At 44.1% G+C, this 22,045-nt stretch overlaps 2 protein-coding genes across 4 annotated transcripts in view; both read right to left on the bottom strand.

The window, feature by feature from the left end:
* The window catches only part of MCUB (mitochondrial calcium uniporter dominant negative subunit beta), a 43,743-nt gene extending 35,029 nt beyond the window's left edge, over positions 1-8,714 (bottom strand). The window contains exon 1 of the mRNA XM_064148482.1: positions 8,396-8,714. Within this exon, the coding sequence (XP_064004552.1) occupies positions 8,396-8,524 (129 nt within the window). The 5' untranslated portion in view covers positions 8,525-8,714. The remainder of the gene's footprint in view (positions 1-8,395) is intronic.
* A 10,437-nt stretch (positions 8,715-19,151) lies between these two features.
* The window catches only part of SEC24B (SEC24 homolog B, COPII coat complex component), a 47,099-nt gene continuing 44,205 nt past the window's right edge, over positions 19,152-22,045 (bottom strand). For all 3 annotated transcript variants that reach the window (XM_064148479.1, XM_064148478.1, XM_064148481.1), the window contains one exon: positions 19,152-21,352. In XM_064148479.1, the coding sequence (XP_064004549.1) occupies positions 21,238-21,352 (115 nt within the window). In that variant the 3' untranslated portion in view covers positions 19,152-21,237. The remainder of the gene's footprint in view (positions 21,353-22,045) is intronic.

Raw genomic sequence — 22,045 nt, 5'->3', positions numbered from 1 at the left:
AGAGAGTGATTGGCATTGGAATGGGCTGCCCAGGGAGGTGGTGGAGGCACCGTCTCTGGAGGTGTTCAAGCAAAGCCTGGATGAGGCACTTAGTGCCATGGTCTAGTTGATTAGACAGGGCTGGGTGCTAGGATGGAGTGGATGATCTTGGAGGTCTCTTCCAATCTGATTGATTCTATGATTGCATGAGGGATTCATTTTACTAGTGATGGATCTGACCTTCAGAGTCTACAGCTGCACTTAACCAACACTTTTGGACCATGGACTCTAGGTCAAGCATTCCCCCCACAAGCCATCTCTTCTCACCATGATCACACCACAAATACCTCATATGCTGTACCAGAAGTTAGAAATTAGATCACTGATTGTATAAAGAAAATAATGAAGTCTGTATTATTCACTGGTTTGACAAGGGGCATAAAAAGCCAAAATGCCAACAATTTGTCCCACTCTCTGTCCTGGAATGTTTCCATGTTTATTTCCTCTTCACTCTAGCATCTCTCCACTAATAAATAACAAGTGAGCTTTGTTGACTGGTTGTTTTGGTTTCTGGCTGGGAATGGAGATGGAGAGGTAGAAAGAGGGGGCAGCTTTGAGCCCTTCTGGGCAGTTTTTTCTTCACCCATGATTTCTGTATTACTTTTAATTTGTATATGATTGTAAATACTTGTAAATATATTGTGTATATATGCTTGTGAATTCTGCTTCGCTGTAACTATAGCTTCATCTTACTTCCAAACCACCTGAGCTTGTCTGGTAAACTTCAATAGTAGGGAGGACAGTTCCTAGCCCACCACACCAAGGTGGTATCTTGACAGCAAGACAGAAGGTAAGGTAGCAACACAGGCAACCTGTCTCTCCCTTTCATCCTTCTGGAAAAGAGCAAAAGAGAAACTAATCTGAAGCAAGAGGTGGTGTCACAAAGTCCTTAAAAGACATTTTATTAACATGATATTATAACAGAGACCAGAAGTGACTGGTCTCAGAGGAATTTCACATCCTCCCTTCTCACATGGTTGTAGGAACCCCTCTGCCAATGAGCAGCCCAATAAGAAGATCATCTTTGCTTCTGACTTGCAGGTATGCCATCAGGGTGAAGATCACCCTAAAGAAAGCAAGCCTGCTTCAAGCCCAACTATTCCATTTCTTTTCCTTCAGTTCATATCCCCAAGAGAGTGTGGAGAAAAAAAAAACAAGATTTTAATGTTTGATTTGATCTTGAGAAGAGGCATACTGTTTGCTGCTTCTCCAAGGCCCTTACTGTGCAAGAAGGACTTCAGAAGGTGAAATCCACACCACAAGAAAAAAGACCACACACACACACACAAACAAACAACCTAACAAAGCAAAACCGAATTGTTCCTCTTTCCTTCTGAAACTAAGATTAATATTAGCTCTAAAATAAGGTCTAGGGTGTTTTTTTTTTTTAATCCCTGTATGCTTTAAGACAGGATTTTAAAACATAAGAAATGTAAAAAGAAAAAAACAAACCCCAAAACACCACCAGAAAGGACTCACAGTCTTACAACATGCACTAGGCTTGTAAACAGCATTACGATCACTTCAGTGATCTGTGTTAAAGCTTCAGAGCACCTAAGACACTTGCAAAGCAATTTTCTCAGACATCCTCTAGAGGTTCAGTATCAGTCTTTTAACAGATAGACAGAACCTGAGAATAAAAACTTTGCCCAGTGCCAGACTTAGATATTCATCTTATGAACAACAACAACAAATTACTCACACTTAGAGCACTGTCTGTATCACCACAGCATCTACTTCAAATGAAATCACAGCATCATTCTCTGTCATCTATTAACAAGAGGGCAACTAGTACAGGGATCACTTCATGGTATAACTAATCCAATCCTCATTCTAAATCAATAAGTCACTTAATGTTACTGCAGCTATTGGCAGGAAGTTATGCAGAGTTCTGTTTTCCTTTATGGAAAGCTTATTTGCACATACTTGAAGTAATGTCCTTACTAACGTTTTGGAAGCACAGCCTCTTACTCATGTATCATATAGGAGACAACATTTCAGTTTTAGAGTTTCTTTGTATCTTCTACAGCTCCACACAGCACACAAAAGCTCCTAATTCTTTAATCCTGGGATCCTGAAGAGCTGGACTGTGATCTCTCCAGTATTACAGGAGGTGCTTTTTGATCCTCTCTTAGGAATTGTCCAAATCACACAAACACCAAAGACACACAACTTACTAATACTTAGAGTAGGCAGAAAAACATCCTAATATTCCATGTAAGGAAAATTGCTCTAATCCACTCATCTCAGTTTGCTGCTTTTCTGTCATCTGCCCTGCTGGAACAAAGAAACAACCACCAACTATTTTGGGAAGTTACACTACTGGTAGCAGTTTCAAAACATTGAGACTGGTTACTAAAAGTTTCCTAAAGCTCCAAGGAAATGCAGGTAATTTTACATGCACAGGCAACAGCACATGGAAGAGCAGTGAGTGGACTGAGAGCAGCTCTGCGAAGCAGGTCTTGGGAGTGTTGGTGGATAAAAAAAATGAGAAAGCCAGCCCCGAAAGCCAACTGTGCCCTGGGCTCCATTAAAATAAGCATGGTCAGCAGGTTCAAGGAGGGAAGTCCACCTCTCTACTCTTCTCTGGTGAGACTTCATTTGAAGAGCTGTATCCAGTACTGGAGTCCCCAACACAAGAATGGCATGGACCTGCTTGAGTGGGTCCAGAGGAGGGCCATGAAGATCAACAGGGGGCTGGAGGACCACTTCTATGAACACAGACTGAGAAAGTCAGGGTTGTTCAGTGTGGAGAAGAGAAGGCTACAAGCACAGCCTTTCAGTATTTAAGGGGGCCTACAGGAGAGCTGGAGAGGGGCCCTTTGCCAGGGAGTATAGCAGTAGGCAATGGTTTTCAACTGAAAAAAAGTTAGAATTAGATTAGGAAGAAATTCTTTGCTGTGGAGGTGGTGAGACATTGAAACAGGTTGTCCAGAGAAGCTGTGGAAGCCCCCTCCATGGAAGGCTGGACAGGGCTTTGAGCAACTTGATCTACTGGAAGATGTTAATACTGTCCATGGCAGGGGGGAGGGACTGGAACTATGTGATCTTTAAGGTTTCTTCCAACCTAAACTATTCTGTGATACTATGTGCAGAAGGACAAAGGATGACAAATTTCTGTGCTATGTACCACATCTCTCCCCAAAAGTGTATTTATCTGAGAAAACACTGCCATCTCCCAGCTGCCAGATAAGAAGAGCCAACAGCCTGTGGAGAGCAGCCATTCCCAACACCATCCTGTTATTCTGGCACACAGTACCAAAAGCAAATAACCCAACTTGCTGAGACAGGCACATTTTCTCCAGCAAGGCAGAGAATTTCTAAATGGCTTTCATAAGGCACTTGGAAATCAGCATTTGTAAGAGTGAAGAGTAAATAGCAGTGCCATAAACAAACAGTTTAGCGGGTTGTGTGCTTTCGTTGACACGTGCCAGGAAAAGCACAGGTTGCTATTTAGGTAACAAGACTTGGCTCAACAAGCTAACTTTTGTTGTGCAAGACTGTTCAAAGCGAAGGGAAGAATGGGAAAACAGACTCATAGAATCATAGAATCAGCCAGGTTGGAAGAGACCTCCACAATCAGCCAGGCCAACCTAGCACCCAGCCCTAGCCAGTCAACTAGACCACGGCACTAAGTGCCTCAGCCAGGCTTTTCTTCAACACCTCCTGGGACGGTGCCTCCACCACCTCCCTGGGCAGCCTATTCCAATGCCAATCACTCTCTCTGGGAAGAACTTCCTCCTAACATCCAGCCTAGACTTCCCCTGGCACATCTTGAGACTGTGTCCCCTTGTTCTATTGGTGGTTGCCTGGGAGAAGAGGCCACCCCCCACGTGGCTACAATGTCCATTCAGGTAGTTGTAGACAGCAATGAGGCCACCCCTGAGCTGGAAGACTAATGGGGTAGGTAGAATGCTGGGTCTAATTTGGGAGTAAGAAGAGGAGCTATAAAAATTAACTAAAAGAACAGGAAAAAAGTTCAAGCCAGCCCCAAGAAGTGGTTAGTCTACAACTTATCAGCTCAAAGCATTACAAGAAACATTTTTGACAGATATGGATGATGCTGGGAATTGACCAAAAAAAACCCCAACAAAAACAAACCCAAAGCAAACCCCTTTCTACTTTGCTCTCTGCAGATAAACAAAACCAGTGACTCTCCTACTGGCTGCAATTTGCAAGTAGGAAGTTAATTCCCCTCAGCAACAAGCATATGTGATATCCTAATCAAGGAAGAAAATAAATTTGGAACGTTTTTTTCACAGAAGCCTTTGCAATTTGATCTTGCTAGCTTACACACACTCTTTCCCCTCACCAACGTATTCCCAAGGCATGATTTTAAGAGACCTTTGCACATAAAAATGGAACAAGCTCTGAATTAATGATGTTAAACTCGAATGTTGGACAAAACGAAAGTTTTTCCATTTTAATTCCTTCCCTCACACTTGTTCAAAGCAAGCCCTGGCATTTGTAGGAGAAATGTCACCACTTCAGCACCTTCATACAGGACAGAAATAGTTTCAGCTAGAAAGGAGCTATGCTACTGCAAAGAAATCCAGTTTTAAGTGTACATAAATTGTGCAACCCAGGCTTCTCTTTACACAGTTGCTGCCTGATCCAAGTGATGCAGGCATGCCGGTACAGATCTCCAAAGTACAGAATCATAGAATCAAACAGGTTGGAAGAGACCTCCAAGATCAGCCAGCCCAACCGAGCACCCAGCCCTAGCCAATCAACTAGACCATGGCACTAAGTGCCTCAGCCAGACTTTTCTTGAACATCTCCAGGGATGGTGACTCCACCACCTCCCTGGGCAGCCCATTCCAATGCCAATCACTCTCTCTGCCAACAACTTCCTCCTAACATCCAGCCTACACTTTCCCTGGCACAACTTGAGACTGTGTCCCCTCGTTCTATTGGTGGTTGCCTGGGAGTAGATACAAACCCCCACCTGGCTACAGCCTCCCTTCAGGTAGTTGTAGACAGCAATGAGGTCCCCCCTGAGCCTCCTCTTTTCCAGACTAAACAACCCCAGCTCCCTCAGCCTCTCCTCAGAGGGTTTGTGCTCCAGGCCTTTCACCAGCCTTGTCACCCTTCTCTGGACACGTTCCAGCACCTCAGCATCTCTCTGGAATTGAGGGGCCCAGAACTGGACACAGTACTCAAGGTGTGGCCTGACCAATGTTGAGTGTCATGTATACAAATGGCCATAAAAACCCAATTTCAGATCAGTTGGATTCAACACTACAGAGAAACTAACTATGATCATCTAAAATTAAATCCAGTCACCTCAGTATTTATGAAGCTATAAAACCATCATCAATTACAAGCTTTGGTTCTGTGTTAACACATCTGTTCTCTGCAATACAGTGAGGAGAGCTCTTCCTCGTGAAGAGCAAGTGCAAGCAGGATATTTCCCTCAGTACTAGCCACAGGAGTTAAAACATGCAAGTGAAGAGGGAGGGAAAGAGCTGGCAACCCTCAGGTTTCACCATGTGCAAAATGATGGCAGCATTACAAATCCGGGACTCCAGCAAAATGAACTGTCCCCTTCCAGGAAGAAAAACTCTGTGTAATAAGACAGCCTGGCCAAAGCACACCATAGAACATGATTCATGTAGTTTGAACAGCTCACACTTAAATCTCAAAAGGCACACAATAACAAAAACCTTAACTTCACCAAATGAAGAGGAATTTGTTCAAGCGTGGCTCAGAAGGCAAAGCAGCTAATCAAAGCCATCTGAAGAGCTGTGGATCTGGTCTAAATGAGGAGATGAGAAACTAACAATTAAGGATGCAGCTCTTTAGGAGAGCACTCCCAGGCTGTACAGAAAAATTACAGCAGATTATCCATTGCAGTAAAGGGGTTTTCGTGTCCACACAATAAGGGTTCTCATGCTTACACACCTGCCCACTAACAAAGGAACACTTGAAAGCCTTGAAGTATGTGATGACTGAGTACACACACTACAACCCTGCACTACCACTCCACTGAAATATCTCACCTCCAGCCTTATAAATTGAAACCTGTAGTCATGGCTCAGAAAATACCTCCCTCATCTAATATAGCACAAAACAAACTCAAGAACATGCCCTGCCACAGCACCAAACATGAAAGCAACATTTGATCGAGATCTGCTTTCCTCAGCCACTCAGAGTCACAGAATGGTAGAGGTTGGAAGCGACCTCCAGAGATGATCTAAAGCAGGGTCACTTAGTGCAGGTTGCATGGCAATGCATGCAGGTGGGTTTTGAAAGTCTTCAGAGAAGACAACTCCACCATCCTTCTGGGCAGTGCTCTATCACCATCACAATAAAGGCATCTTTTCTTATGTTTAAGTGAAACCTCCTTTGTTCTAGTTTTTATCCATCGTCCCTTGTTCTGTCAGTGAATGAGCCCAGCCTCATCCTCTTGACCCCCACCCTTTAGGTATTTACAAGCATTGATAATATCCCCTCTCGGCATGCTTTTCCCCAGAGCTGAAGAGTTGCAAGTGTCTTGGCTTCTCCTTGTCAGACAAATGCTTCAGTGCCCTCATCATCTTTGTGGCCCTCTAACCTTTCCTCCCAGAGCTAGAGGCAAAATACTGAACTCAAACAGCAACAGCAAGAAGCAGAACTGGCAATACAGAACAGCAAAATTTCCACTTCAGAAATAAGTCAAATCTTGCATTAAAGACTTTTCCCAATCACCGTTTTCCTCAACATCACAACATCCCTCTCTTCAATCTATCTGGTGCAAGAACTGAACTCCTGAGTCATGTCATCGCCGTGTTCCACCCCACAAAGTAACAGGGACGATCATTTTTCTGCTCTTTCTTATAATGGCAGGACTGCCAAAGCAAGAGCTTTTCCTCCTCCTCCTCTTCTTGAAGCTTTGTCAGCTTTCAGTCTCATTTTAGAGCCTCAGAACAAGCACGAAGCTTGTCTGCAAAGCAGTATGCTAGAGAAGTGAGAGGTGACAAACTGAATATACAATACCAGTGTGTGCTGAATGACAGCATACAGTCAGTGAGGCACAAGATGTTTTCAGCACACCCCATTTGAACCTTAGCAGATTAAAGAGGCTAAGCCAATATTTATCTTAAATTCTCTTCTTAAATGTCCTCATACACGCGTGACAAAGCAAAACAAAAGGCCACTCACTTGAGGCAGGGTGAACTAATCCCATGGGACTTTGGAAAAGGGCTCTCGAATAGCTTGTGCAAAAATTCTTAGCAAGAAGTCCAGAGATCACCTTGAACAACTGCTGGAGTCCAACTGACATCACACGTTTCAAGACTCTGGCGGTCAAAGCTGCTCATTAAGAAGAGCCAGGGCACCCTGGGCGATGTCACCACATGGCACACCACTGACTTCCTTCCTATGGACTGGGCCTGGACACAGGGGCAGGATTTTATTGTGTTTCATCACAGCATAAACACTGTTATTAACAACAGTGACCAGGGATTAAATTGTCTCCTCTCCTAGCAGGCAGGCACTCAGGCCTCTGTATCTGTATTGTCCTGTGTCCTAGCAGATGCCTAAAGCCACTGTGCTTTCATGTGACTTCTTCCCTGAAAGGGCTCTCAAAGACTGGCACAGGGTCGCATCCCCATCTCTGGAGGTGCTGCTGAGGGACACGGTTTAGCGCCAGACTTGGCAGAGTAAGATAAGGGTTGGACTCCATGACCTCAAAGTCTTTTCCAACCGGAACAATTCTACTGCTTGATGTTTTCCTTCATTCTTCCTAGTCCAAGGTTCTCTGAGACTTGTTAAAGACAAGAAAAAATTGGGCGGCAGATGGACCTCATTGTTGGCACAGGCAGTGCCAGGAAAGCCCTTAAGAGAAGCTTGCCTTCCCTGCTGCCTCTCTTACCATGCCGCAGCAGCCTGCAACTCACCAACTACTCTCCAGCCGGCCCGGGCTCGGAAAAGCAACACAACCACCGAAAAAAAACAACTCCCCAAGTTGTACGAACGGATCCGCAGCGACCCGGCACTTACGCCGGGGACTGCGGCTGTCCCCAGACCGCGGCTCCCGCCGGCCACCCCTGCCTCACGCCAGGCAGCGACCCAGGGGCCCCGGCCCGCAGCCAGTCCCTTCTCCAGCCCCACCCCGCCCCGGGGAGGGTCAGCCCTCAGTAGATCCCCGGAACAAACCCGGCTCAGCCCGGCCAGCGGAACGCGCTCCGCCGCTGAACTTCCCTTCAAGTTTCAACCCTCGGCGCCGCCATCGCCGAGCCCCGCCACGCCTCAAGGCGGCCCCGGGACCCCTGGCCGTCGCTGGGGAACGGCAGGCTTGGATCCAGCAGCCGCGGGAAAGAGCTGTGCCTCCTGTCGCCTTGACCCTCGCCCTTTGCCCCGCTTCCCGCCTTACCTGAGGCGCTGCGGGCGGCGGACAGTCATCCCACCTGCCCCGCGCTGCTCGGCCGCCCAGCAGCACTGAGGAATGCCGTCTGCCCGGCGGGCAGCCGCTCCGCACCGCCCGCCCTAGCGCCGCTAGCATGGTCCTGGCGCCTCTCCTGCAGCGGCGGGAAGCGGGACGCCTCCGGGCGCGCTCGGCTGGGCTGGGGCGGGCGGCGCTGCCTGCCACGCCGGGCGTGGGCGAGCCCCGGCGGAGGGCGTCTCCTCCGGCGGCCGGGGTGGTTTGTGCGTGTTTTTTCCTCTTCCCTGCCCCGCCAGCCTCCGAGGAGGGGCTGGGCCGCTCCCCCCGTCCTGTTTGACAGGGCGATCCCCGGGCCAGGCGGGGGCCGCCGCCCGGCTGAGCGTCGTGCCCACAGCGAGTGGCGCGCCGCGGGCCACAGCTGGGCGCAAGCCTCCGGCCCTGAGGCAGCGGTGGGGTCCCGTCCGTGTGTGTGCTCCCGCCTCCCTCCTCTTGCAACTGATAGAGAGACTTCAGTACTGATAGAGCGCTGGAGGGGGCCAGAGAAGGGCAGCGGAACTGGTGAAGGGTCTGGAAAGTGAAGAGGGAACAGGGATGTTTAGCTCGGAGAAAAAGAGGCTGAGGGGAGACCTTGTTCCCTACCGCTCTCTAAAAGGAGATTGGAGGCATGGGGGTGATGATCTCTCAACTAACAAGTGATAGGGTGAGAAGAAATGGCCTCAAGATGCACCAGAGGACATTTCAGTTGTCTGTTAGAACTCCTTCAAGGAAAGGGTTCTCAAAGCCTGGAACATGCTCCCGAGGGAGGTGGATGAATCCCCGTCCTTTGAAGTGTTCAAAAGGCACAGAGGTGGGGTGCTGAGGAACATGGTTTAAGCACTAGACTTGGCAAGGCAAGATAATGGTTGGAGTCAAAGATCCTAAAGGTCTTTTCCACCTAAACCAGTTCTAGGGGTGTCATGAATTAAAGCTGCTGCTGATGTTCAAGATCATGCTGCCATCACGGCAGGACAAGTGTGATTAAGCTAACCAAAATTGCCCTTTTTGAGGAACAAGATTATTGCTACCCCTCTGTTTCAGTGAAACAACCACAGAAGGGACCAGCAAAGCACAGAGCACCCTTGGAGTTTGTTTTACAAGAAACTGAAAAGGCTCACTTGTCAAACACTTGAGATTTCCTTGCCCCACAGGATGTCCATGCCCATCAACACATTTCCACGCTCAGTATGAACCACCAAAATCCTTGTTGTTCCAGCAAGAAAATGGCTAAGAAATCGAGCAGATAATTACAGAAGTCAAATATGTTTCAAGGCATATTCTCGGGGCTATTATTTAAGCAAGAGAGTCTTTACTAAAATAAACCCAGAGAGTTCTAGGGAAGTGTGACACTAAGAAGAAGTAAGAGGCCAGAGTGTTTCCAAATGGCAGAGGGTCTCTTTCATATATTTCAGGGCATTCAAGTCTTTGTCATGATTAAATAAAACCCACCTGAAACAAGCCTTAAGGTAGAACAGAAGGACACAGGCAACCTTCTGAATTAATAACTATTTCACTGGGCAAAATACCAAGCTCTGGAAGAGCACAGTAACTCCAAACGTGTCTCACCAACTGGATTGTCAGAAGCATGTAACTGCAAGAGCAGAGATCTCTTCCATCACCACAGAGAGAACGTGCCTGAAGGTGCTGCGCATCGTGTTACAAATCCATTCCAAAGGGGAAAGCACACAACCTAGTTTGAGAGTCAACAACTTCATTAGTCAGCTATCAGAGCACAATCACAACATTAAACAGCACCCCAGTTACAGGATGATGCTTCTATCATAAAGGAAACAGATAGGTTCAGTGTAATGTCAGTTGTTATTACAGGGATGCCAGAGCCCTTCTCCTCATCCTCTGTCTCGTTTCATTCATCGCAGTGCTTTCTCATTTGTTCACAGGCACCCTTCCAGGGGTGGAGGGTAAGAAAGAGCAGAAAAAAGCCCTGATGACATGAGTCCCCATCTGTACAATACCAAACCTACAGCAGACAGCTTGAAGCTCTCCTGCTAACGCAGGTTCTCCGCTGTCCTCCCCTTCATAACCAGGATTTTCTCCTCCCACCTTCAGCAACCCCCCGCATCAAAATTCTACAAAGTATCTTACTTGAAAGACAACAGCCAAAGGTTTTTCTTGTAACAGTTGCATCCTACACTTCACAACAGAAAATACAATGGAATGGAATAAAATTCATGACTCATTTGGAAGATGTCATACATCTTCCAAACTCCATCTATCTACTGAGAGATTTATCTCACATCTGGTGATGAGAAGCTGCTGTAAAATCTCTCATCTTCAGCAGCAAAAGTGACCTAAGATCTCTAGCTTTTCTTGCAGTAAGGCCATTACAAACCATCAATAAACACCCTGGATTTTCCCAAAAGTCACAAGGATGAACCCCAAATTCCTGTGTTTTTGTGAAAGGAGGCACATATGAAGTTCTTTTGCTCTTTCTAGACATGGTAATAGCACTCTGGACATTCAATGTGAAATCAGGTTGTTTTTTTTCACCAGGGACACAGTAAGCAAAGTGTAAAAATCTCTCTTCAAACAGGAAGAAGGAGAGCTCTGCCAGTACTAACCTAGTAATTCTCTTGCTTAAGTAAAGGAAGAGAGAGATGAATCATTGAATTAGAGGTCTTTTCCAGCCTTAATGACTATAAGTATACTGAGTCCAACCATTAAACCACCACCACCATGCCCGCTAACCCATGTCCTGAAAAGTGCCATGTCTACACATTTATTGAACAACTTCAGGGATGGTAACTCCACCACTTCCCTGGACAGCCTGTTCCAATGCCTGACCACTCCTTCAGTAAATAATTTTTTCCTGATACCTAATCTTAATGAGATCTCTAGGAGATCTCTAACCAGCTTGCATAGAGCATAGACAGAAGCTCTCTATTTTCTCTAGAGCAGTGGATTACACCTGTAAGATTTCCTAAATAGATGGCTCAGAGGCATGGCACCACATGGGAAAAGACCTGGACTACAGTTACAGAGAGAAATTCTTACTCAAGGAATGAGAAGTGCTTATACTAGGCAAAGGGTGATCAATTACACACTAATTTACAGTGTTGCCAGCTTGTCTAAATTGCTCTGGAGCATTAAGTTGGTAGAACACAGACCTGAGCTGCAGTTACAAGGTGCTTGCACCACCCACAGTCATAATTTTTCCTCCCTCTTCCAAGACTTTTTAATGGCTCTTTGTTGGCTTGGACTTCCTTGTATGCTTTCTCCCACTTGTAGATTTCTCTTTGGTGCACTGCAAGCATAAATCCTGAAATAAATAATTTTCATCTTTAGGAACTTCATACAGGAATGACACAAGGGTCATTTGGCAGGCAGAAGAGTCCTCCAAAACAACCATGTAAGTCGAGCAGTAAGTTATTATTCAAGTCAGGATTGCACACTCAAATATGGCTAACACTGGGCAGGAAATCAGTGCACAGAGTATGGCCCAAAAAGGTTCAAATGACAAAAGATCCAGCCCAAGAGGGAAAGGCTGCAGCCTGACATTTGACCGACCAAGACGCCAGGGAAATACAGGCAGTGATCTCTCGTGTAGGGTTTCCTAATTCCACAGCCATTCCAAGTCTGGCTCCTGCTCAAGGCAGTACAATCTGTCATCACAGAGCAGTGGCATGATGGAAATGTTCAGCTGTTCTCTGTTCCCTTGATGCACTACCTGCACTGGATAGAGCATCCTACCAGTTTCAGGCTTTTCATGCATTCCACCAGGTTTTAAGGGACTCTTCAAAGGTCATCTTGTCCAAGCCCCCTGTAGAAAGCAGGGGCACCTCCAACTAGATCAGGCTGCTCAGGGCCACATCAAGTCTGATTTTGAACATCTTCAGGGACAAGGCCTCAAACACATCCCTAGGCAACTTGTTGCAGTGTTTCACCACACTCATTGTGAAGAACTTCCTCCTGATGTCCAACCTAAATCTATCCTGCTCCAGTTTCAAACCATTGTCCCTCACCCTATCAGCACAGTCCTTACCCAGCTTTCCTGCAGGTCCTCTTCAGATACTGAAATGTAGTCACAAGGTCTCCCTGGAGCCCTCTCTCCTCCAGGCTGAACAGCCCCAATTCTTTTTCAGTAGGAGAGGTGTTTCAACCCTCTCCATCAGTCTGCCACAGAGACAGAGCTCAAGGCCTTAACTTGGTACCTGCAGTGTTCAGAAGAGCTGAGGACCCCTTATTTACCCAAGTGTTTTTCTCATTCAGGCAGTCTGAAGAACCCACACTACACCTCTGACTGTCTCATGGCTTTTAAGTGTGAGGATATGTAAATTTCATGTCATCCTTGTGGAACAGGAAACAATGACTGCTCAGAGCATAGCATAGTGCAGTCTTTGTGGTCAGGAGTCCTCAGTGAAACCTGTGTAACTACTCCATGCTAGTAATTGAGTTAGCAATAGCTATGCAATGCTTGACACCCTTCACTCAAATACACAGGACAGAATCAGAGTGGAACTTCCCTGCCAGAGCAGGACAATACTAACACAGATCACAGAGGAACACATCCAGACAGGCCTTGAAAGTCTCCAGAGAAGGAGACTCCACGACCTCCCTGGGGAGCCTGTGCCAGTGCTCTGTGACCCTTACAATGAAGAAGTTCCCCCTTGTGTTGAGGCAGAACCTCTTTTGCTGCAACTTAGACCCGTTGCATTAGGGTCATTTACAAACATCAGAGCTTAGTACAAACTGTGACTCTCAAACATCCATTCTAAAAATTCTGCCATCCAATTTTATGCAAATATTTAGGGAGCATCCCCAAATTTATTTTTATCCCTAAATGTTTTGGAAAATGCACTCTAGCCCCACTCCCTTTCCTGGAAATCACACTTGATTCACCTGCTCTCCAAAGCATGTTTGTGCAAGGGCTGTGTAGTAACACTTTTTGTTTGGGTAATAGTTCTTACTCCCTTTAAAGTGATGCGTTGTCTGCCTCGTTAAGCATTTCAGGTTCAGACTGCCAACCTGTTGGGAGAAAAGGCTGGATTCTAAGCCATTTTATAGTTCACTCATGTAAAATTCACAAGTTAAAGCTGAAGGACATTCCTAGGCACCCTAACTGTTGTTTCACTAAGTCCTGCACCTAGAACTTTCCTCCCATGATGCACAGTTTCTACAAGACTTGGGTTAATTCCAGTTTTGTTTCTTTGCTTGTTTTTTAAGGCATGCATTAAACTCTGAAGCAAGGAACTGAAAGACTCTCCCTGCCACCTTAGGAAATTGCTGCTGATGAGGGAAGACAAATAACAAGTTGTTTCTGTTTCGCTTTTAACTTCTCCAGGAAGCCATATAACAGAGCGGTTTTTATCACACACTCTCATTTGAAGATTCAGGTATTACTGTTAACAGAGTTCACTAACAAACTTAGGGTGACAAAGAGAGCAGAAAAAGCCTGGTGACACCCACCTTCATGTAAATCAGTTCATGCAACACCATTTGCAGTACCTTGCAAAGTACCAGACACCCTGCCCTCAAGTGTAGTCCTAGCAGGTGGTGTGGGAAGACAGAAGACCATCAAAACCCAAGAATACCAAGAACCTGAAAGCCTTAGAAAGCAAGAAGAGGACATAACAGCATATCAAAGAAAGATGGGTACAGAGCAGTTTGTTACCTTCTCTTCTCCCCAGAACAGGAGATTACAAAATTCTCTCTACCCTTCTCTGTAGCCTCATGTTCTCCATGAATCCAAGGGGTGTCTGGCAACTCTCAGACAGAAGAAGAATACTTACATTCATCTTCACACGTGATTATGTTGCAAAACTTTTCATTAGATTAAATTATTCAATCTACTCAACAACACTTACTTTGATTAGAAAAAACAGCAGCAAGGTTTCAGCTGTATCTCTGAACAGGTTGGGTAGAAACACACAGCTGGGAAGGACAATCTGCCCACCAGGGATTTCTTACGTTTCACCTCAGACCATCCACCAGTACCAGTCACTCTGAAATGAGACAGGATGTTGAAGCAGCCTGAAAGGCAATGAGGCTCCATGCTCTAGGTGCAGCTTGACACAGATGGGAGCAGCAGACAGCGCCCTCATGTTGCATTCCTCAGCAGAACCAATCTATGCTCACTGCTAGAGAGGCCAGTTGTGGTTACAGAAACATTTTCCACTCAATTTCCAAAAGATACCAGAAGGCAGAAAGGCTTTGTGCAAATAAAGCACTTTTGTTAATTAGAAATGACCTTCTGGATGGGGTGAGGAAAAGGGGAAGTTTGGAAATAAACAGCTTCTGTTTTGAGTAAAGATATAAGGCACTTAGAAACACAGCCACAGCACCAGGAATTGCTAAGGTTGAACATCTGGATAGGCAGAGCACCAACCAACATGCTCATCAGGCTGAAGACACCCAGCACACGTTCCAGGGATTCCAGTTCCACTTTACCTCCTGGCTGCTCTGGAGCTCTACTGTGAATAAGGAAGGCAGGATGTTCAGCTGCCAAGCCAAGAGAGGAATCCCTTCACTGCAGCTGAATGCTACACATTTTACTCTTCTTTTGCTTCAGCATGAGACCATCAGGTAATTCTGAATAACATTCAGAAAGCTGAGATTTATAGCCTGTAGAACTTCTACGGTAACAGCAGTTACTGACAAAAGACTTTTTCCTAAATGGGATTTTTTCCACTTTTCCTCCATCTTCTTCCTCTTGTAACACTGAAATATTTTGTTAATTTTTACAATCCCTTTTCAAACAATTTATACAAATAACATTACTCATGGCTGGCAGATTGCTGAGACTGTTAATTAGCACCAACTCTTCCTCATGCTCGAGGCTTCTCATGCCACTAAACACTTCATTCAAGAATACCACAAAGCCTCAATGTCGCATAAGCAGAGATTCTGCTCATGTTGACAAACACAAGAAACACTAAACTCCCTGGAGCCAAACAGGACATCCCTCCAACACTCTTTCCCTTTTTAAAGATGACACTTCTTTTTAATGGTAACATGATTAAGGGTGTAATTGGAGATCTTTGCTTGCCGTTGCCTCAAGATGAGCCAGCAGTGTGCCCAGGTGGCCAAGAGAGCCAATGGCATCCTGGCCTGTATCAGGAGCAGTGTGGCCAGTAGGACGAGGGAGGTTATTCTTCCCCTGTACTCAGCACTGGTCAGGCCACATCTTGAGGCCTGTCTCCAGTTCTGGGCCCTTCAATTCAAGAGAGATGCTGAGGTGCTGGAACGTGTCCAGAGAAGGGTGACAAAGCTGGTGAGGGGCCTGGAACACAAACCCTCTGAGGAGAGGCTGAGGGAGCTGGGGGTGTTTAGCCTGGAGGAGGCTCAGGGGGACCTCATTGCTGTCTACAACTACCTGAAGGGAGGCTGTAGCCAGGTGGGGGTTGGTCTCTTTTCCCAGACAACCAGCAACAGAACAAGGGGACACAGTCACAAGTTGTGCCAGGGCACGTCTAGGCTGGATGTTAGGCGGAAGTTCTTGCCAGAGAAGAGTGATTGGCATTGGAATGGGCTGCCCAGGGAGGTGGTGGAATCACCGTCCCTGGAGGTGTTCAAGCAAAGCCTGTCTGAGGCACTTAGTGCCATGGTCTAGTTGACTGTCTAGGGCTGGGTGCTAGGTTGGCCTGGCTGATCTTGGAGGTCTCTTCCAACCTGGTTGATTCTATGATTCTCCTAACATCTGAATGCCCCCTCCAACAAAACCCAATAGACGAACAAATTAAAACATGAATACTTAGCTGTAAGAAAATATAACCCAGAAAACGATAAGCAGGTGCAAGAAAGATGTGTTTAAAAACTAATTCTCCTCCATTTTTCCCCCAAACTAGTTCTGAAATATTTCCAGTTCTGCCACCTCCTCTATTTATCTTCTGTACAAGTGTGCAACTGCTGCAATCTTGTGCATGATTGATCCTCCTAATTAGGCAGCTCCACTGCTTTTGCTAAAGACCTTCAAAGGAAAAGAGAAAATTCTGTGAAGTAGTTGATATTTTCTGGCTATCAGAGTTGTAAAGGGAAAGACATCAAAGGCCCTGAGGTAGAAATCACTCAGAATTCAGGACTGGAACATAAATTGAAGAAATACCTAGAAACGCACATGGTTATTTGAATTTTCATTGCTCTTGTAATAACCTTCTGTCACAATGCACTAATCATGTGAGAATTCTCTTGCTACAAACAAATAGGGTGTCTTTGGATTTTTCATGAAAAGGTTATCATCAGTAGCTTGTGAGGAAAACCAAAATGTTCTCAAGAAGAACTTCAAATGCCAGGTATTTTCAATGGCTGTAACCACGTGTTCCAGATTCCTGCATTTGAGCACATCATGATGGCAGTTTAAGTCAAGGCATGTGAGGCTGCTAGAATCACAGAACAGGAGGAGTTGGGACGTCAAAAGACTATCCAGTCCAACCACCCTGCCAGAGAAAGATCACCTAGAGCATGTCACACAGGATAACATCCAGGTGGGTTCTGAATGTCTCCAGAAAGAGAGACTGCACAACCTGGGCAGCCTGCTCCAATGTTGTGTCATCCTCACAGCAGAAAAGATTTTCCTTATATTTACATGGAACCTCCTATGTGGAGTTCTTCTAGGAACTGACAGGTAAAGAAATGACATCAATGAACCACTACAGTCTGCCCACTCTCTCTTTTTTAGAGCATTCCTAACCAAGCAACTGAACAAAAACCCTGTTGGGCCACATCTTGGAATTATCTGGGCCTCACAGGCATTACCAATTACATTCTTCTGGTTAGAACTTACCCCTTGTGATTCTGAAAGAGCTTTCAGATGCTACCTGCTTGGGAAGCAGTAAGTGGTGTATGTAGACACACCTCCATCCTTTTGTTTAATCAGACTAAAGTGAGAAAGAATTATAGAAAATATTTAATATGCATTGAAATACAAAGAACTCCTTTTGCACAAAATAAGCTGCTGAAGTTAATTTTTGACATAGAAATCCACAGATATTTGGGCTATTCCATAAATTCCTCAGCAGTTAGAGCCTCAGATATCCACACTTGCTGTGACTGCTAAGCTTCCACAGTTGCATCTGCCCACAATCAGAATGCAGCAACGACACAAAACATACTCTAGAAGTGAAATCAAAACAAGATCTTTCAGGACTGTTATGCATGAGTTAATATGTCTACTCATAGAAACTACTGATTGAAGTTGCAATTATTCCCTCATAAACCCACTTCTGTCCTGTAACTTGAACATTCTGCATATAATTCTTAAAATTTATTTGCTCTCTAAGATGTTAAGACTCCATATGTAAAGGTACTAAAGAATAATCCCGAGAATCAGGAGGCTAATGACAGATTTTGGCTTTTTAAAACCACTGTAATGACAAAGTGTCTGACAAAACAAACAGAAAACCAAACCAAAATCACCTACACCAGTCATCTTTTCTCCATGGCCATGAAACTCTACATTAACAAATAAGGTTATTTCAGAGATTCATAGGGTGGTTTGTGTTGGAACAGACCTTAAAGATCATCTAATTCCGATCTGCTACCATGAGCAGGGACACTTCGCACTAGACCAGGCTGCTCAAGCCTTCATCCAAACAGGCCTTGAACATCTCCAAGGAGGGAGCTTCCAAAACCTCCCTGGGTAACCCATTCCAGCACCTCACCACCCTGTAAAGAATTTCTTTCTAATATGCAGTCTAAATCTTCTCTCTTCAAGCTTCTATCAGCTTCCACTGTCAGCATCAGGTGGTTACTCCAACCATCAAGTTGTTCCAACACCAAGCTTACCTTGTTTTCTAATAAGCTTAAGAAGAAAACAAAGGATGAAGCTCTGTGGAAGCTGCATCATGTGTCATTACCAGTGTAAGAGCTGTCAAGTGAACTACTGACATTTAGCCACTTGGTAAGAAGTATGAGATACTGCTTTTAGAACCAAGACATGGAAAAAAATGTGCATTGTCAATATTCAGAATTCTTAGGATTTGAACTGATCCCCCAAAGACATAGTTAGCTGAGGCTTGGAAGCAGCTTCCCCAGCAAATCTTACATTTTTAATGGAATAGGCACATTTCTGTTAGGCAGTTTTGAAGGTGATTTGAACAAAATTCAGCTTCCAGGATTAGTAGAGATTAATCTTATTGGTGTGCACACTTCTGCCATGCCTGCAGCTATTCTGTTGTTCAAAATGGTGAAAGTGATACACTAAATCCAGAGATGTTTCAAATTCAAGATACTTCTGTAGAATAGTTTCAGTTGCAAAAGACCTTTAAGATCGAGTCCAACCATTATCTAACTCTACCAAGGCTGGTGCCAAACCATGTCCCCCAACACCACATCTTTGCCTCTTGGAAACACCTCCAAGGGATGGGGATTCAACCATCTCCCTGGGGAGCCTGTTCCAGTGTTTGAGAACCGTCTCACTCAAGAGGTTTCTTCTAATATCCAACTGAAACCTCCTCTGGGGCAATCTGAGGCCATCTCCTCTTGTTACCAGAGAGAGACCAATAGCTATGGTCCGATTACAGAGCAAGGTCTCTCCTCAGCCTCCTTTCCTCCACATTAAACAACCCCAGTTCCCCCAGCTGTTCCTCACCAGAACCGTTCTCTAGACTATTCCCCAGCTTTGTTGCTCATCTCTGGACCTGCTCCAACACCTCAATGTCTTTCTTGCAGTGAGGGCACAAGACTGTCTTTTCAAAATTTAAACCAAAGATCAGTCAGAACAGAGATGTGCTCTGTAATTAGTACAAAAATAACCAGATTCTCCGTGCCATGTCATAATTTTACTGAACAAATAGCTCTCAAGAGGTGTTCTCATAATCCTTACATACAAAACCATAGAAGAATAAAGCTTTCAGTAATGGTTTTACACATTATGTTGCAATTAATCATGGCATAGTATGTTCCCATATATTCAATACCCAGCTCACACATCAGAATCGTCTCCCATGAGGCATTTAAAACTGGACCTTGCCCATGTCATCTTTGCAATTACACTCTTCAGCAGCACTTAGCTTTCACCCAGTGCAAATTAATCTACCAACAAGTACTAAAATCCTGGAGGTCTGATTTAGGGACAACATTCAGCATCACCTCAGACATTTATTACACGATAAATTAATTTACTAAATGAAAAGTTTCTCTTCAGTAATCTTTGGGTAACTTAAAACACATTTAGTTAAGGACAGCACACAAATATAACTTAGAAGATACCTTCTCCAAGCAATAAGGTTGTGCTAACGTGCAGAGTAACACCACTTGCAGAATATAATTTGTAGAGCTTTTAAAGCATTTGCAAACCATAGCTAGTATATTTTTTTCCCTTGACTATTTGATTCAGGGGCTATGGTAGTTAAAATAAAATGTTAGCATTTTCAAGACTACTTTAAAAGAAAACAATCATATTAATAACCATTTACCTCTTTTTGTAATTATTCTGTTGTAGTCACATTTCATTAATCCAAACAAATAAGTTCAGAAGAGTAGGTATGAGTGATTGTGCTTCATGAATTAGTTCTAATGTGCCTCTAAGAAACAAACAAAGCAAAACCCCAAAGTCATCCTAACTTAACCCAATTTAAAAATCTGGGATAAATATATCAAAAAGTCCAAGCCATAGAGTTATGAAAACATTAGCAAGAACACAGCTCCAGAAAGATGCAACAGTGTGATTGCATTTTGAATGGTGACATTTTAAAGCCTTTACGTTCATTGATGTAAGGAATTAATTTTTACATTCCCCCCCCCTTTTTTTTTGTTTTGATCACAGCAGAAATCAAATCTTTGCCCACGCAGACAACACAGTTTACAGAAACCTGGACCAAGACTACAACAGTTTACAAAACATAAGACAAGGTTAACAGATATGCCTTCTTTAGAGGATAATACATAATAAGGGGATTAGAAACTATCAAAAGCTCACTTCAGACTATGCAGTGTTTTCTCCTCCCTTCCAGAGGTCTGTGAAATAAAGGGATAAACACCTTCTCTTCAGTTCAGTAAGAGTTTAGCTGCAAAAAGATTATACTTGCATAAATATAAAGGACCCACATGATAGAGCAAAATATTTTTAATCAGTAAGCCAATCATAAATAAATTCACCTAAAATTAACAGAAGCAGCAGCTGTGTTCTTTCTACACGGATACTTTTCTTTAGCATGTTTTAAATCGCCTAGCCTGGGACAAAACAATTCATCATTGAGCACTCAACAATTCTGCAGACTGAGCTAAACGGTTTTGTTGGGGTTTTTTTTGTTACATTTTTTACATTTTCTTTACAAATGTAATGCTTATGTACATTATATATCTTATTTCTACAATTCATGTACTTTACTGAAACTCTACAACTTTCACAGGGAATTTGCTGAAGTCTTTAGTAAGTATGAATTGTTCCTTTTAAAAAGAAATTCATATAAACAACCAACATACATCGCTGCCCTTGGCCACCTCTGTTAAGAATTTGGATCTGGAAGGGAAACTATAGTCAATGTAAGAAAAAAGGCTTGACCTAATTGTACATTTCATCAAGAAATATCATCTCACATAGCTACATAAATTCACCAGCTTGCAATGAACAGAGCACCATACCGCTGTGTTAACTGGAAACATGTATAAACCAATTCAAAGTTTACTAGTGAAACATCTTCATCACTCCTAGCACTTTTAGACTGAAGTAAATCTGCAAAATTCTTTTGGAAACTTATACATCTTTAGCTCTAAAGCTTCCACAACAGTGCTGGTCACTGTAGATTGTGAAGAACAGGCATCCACTTTCATCACTTGCTGTACGCTTCTTTTGGCCCACGCTTCTCTTTGCACTCAGGAGTTTTCTTCTACTTATTCCTTGTTCACTTACAAATCTGCTGTTGAATATTAAGTAAGAATTCATAATATGAGAATGCTGCTTCTGTCCGATCCTCAATTAAATGCTGAAAAAAATCTGTTTTGGCAGGGTTCTCATCTCTGAAAGAAGAAGGGAAGGTATTTTAGTCCAAACAACAATACCCACCATAAAATCAGGCAAAGGCATAAATTCTCATAAATTGCTTATTGCCCTTTGGAGTCCAGATTCAGTTCAAAGATACAATGATTGCAAATTATCTCAAGCTCAGGAAGTAAGCTGAAGTTTGTAACATACTCTCAAAGAACAGCATAAACAAACAACGGAACAGCATCTTTTCACAGTTGAAAAGTAGGTGAAGTAGCATTTCAAGTATCTTGCAGAAACAAAGGAAACAACAATTATTTTGTTTTAGAACTTAAGACAGGCTGGTGGCAAGGCATTCTGAAAGATTTAAACTGAAATCTGATAAAGGAAAATCTACAGCTCTGGCTACATGTAAGCTCAATCCCGCCCCAAGTTTTTTCTTACTTAGCAACAGAACTGAGAAGGAAAAAAGGTCAAGGGCCTAATATCTAAATATTTCTGTCCTGATAAAAGCTTGCTGAGACAAAGCAAATATTTGCTGGGGCACAGCGTTTTGTAGTGGTGAAGCGCAGCACAACACAAAAGCTCTGCTGTTTATCATGGTCTCTCAGCACTGCTCGCAATTCAATCAGCAGCCACAATGCAAACAGTGGAAGAGCTTCAGTCAGTCTTGTGTTTAAAAATCATTTATCTGACTATGTCATCATGATCTCTAAAATACAATCTCT

Source organism: Pogoniulus pusillus, chromosome 9 (assembly GCF_015220805.1).
Source record: "Pogoniulus pusillus isolate bPogPus1 chromosome 9, bPogPus1.pri, whole genome shotgun sequence".
NCBI classification, from domain to species: Eukaryota; Metazoa; Chordata; class Aves; order Piciformes; family Lybiidae; genus Pogoniulus; species Pogoniulus pusillus.
This window is presented reverse-complemented; position numbering and strand designations above follow the sequence as displayed.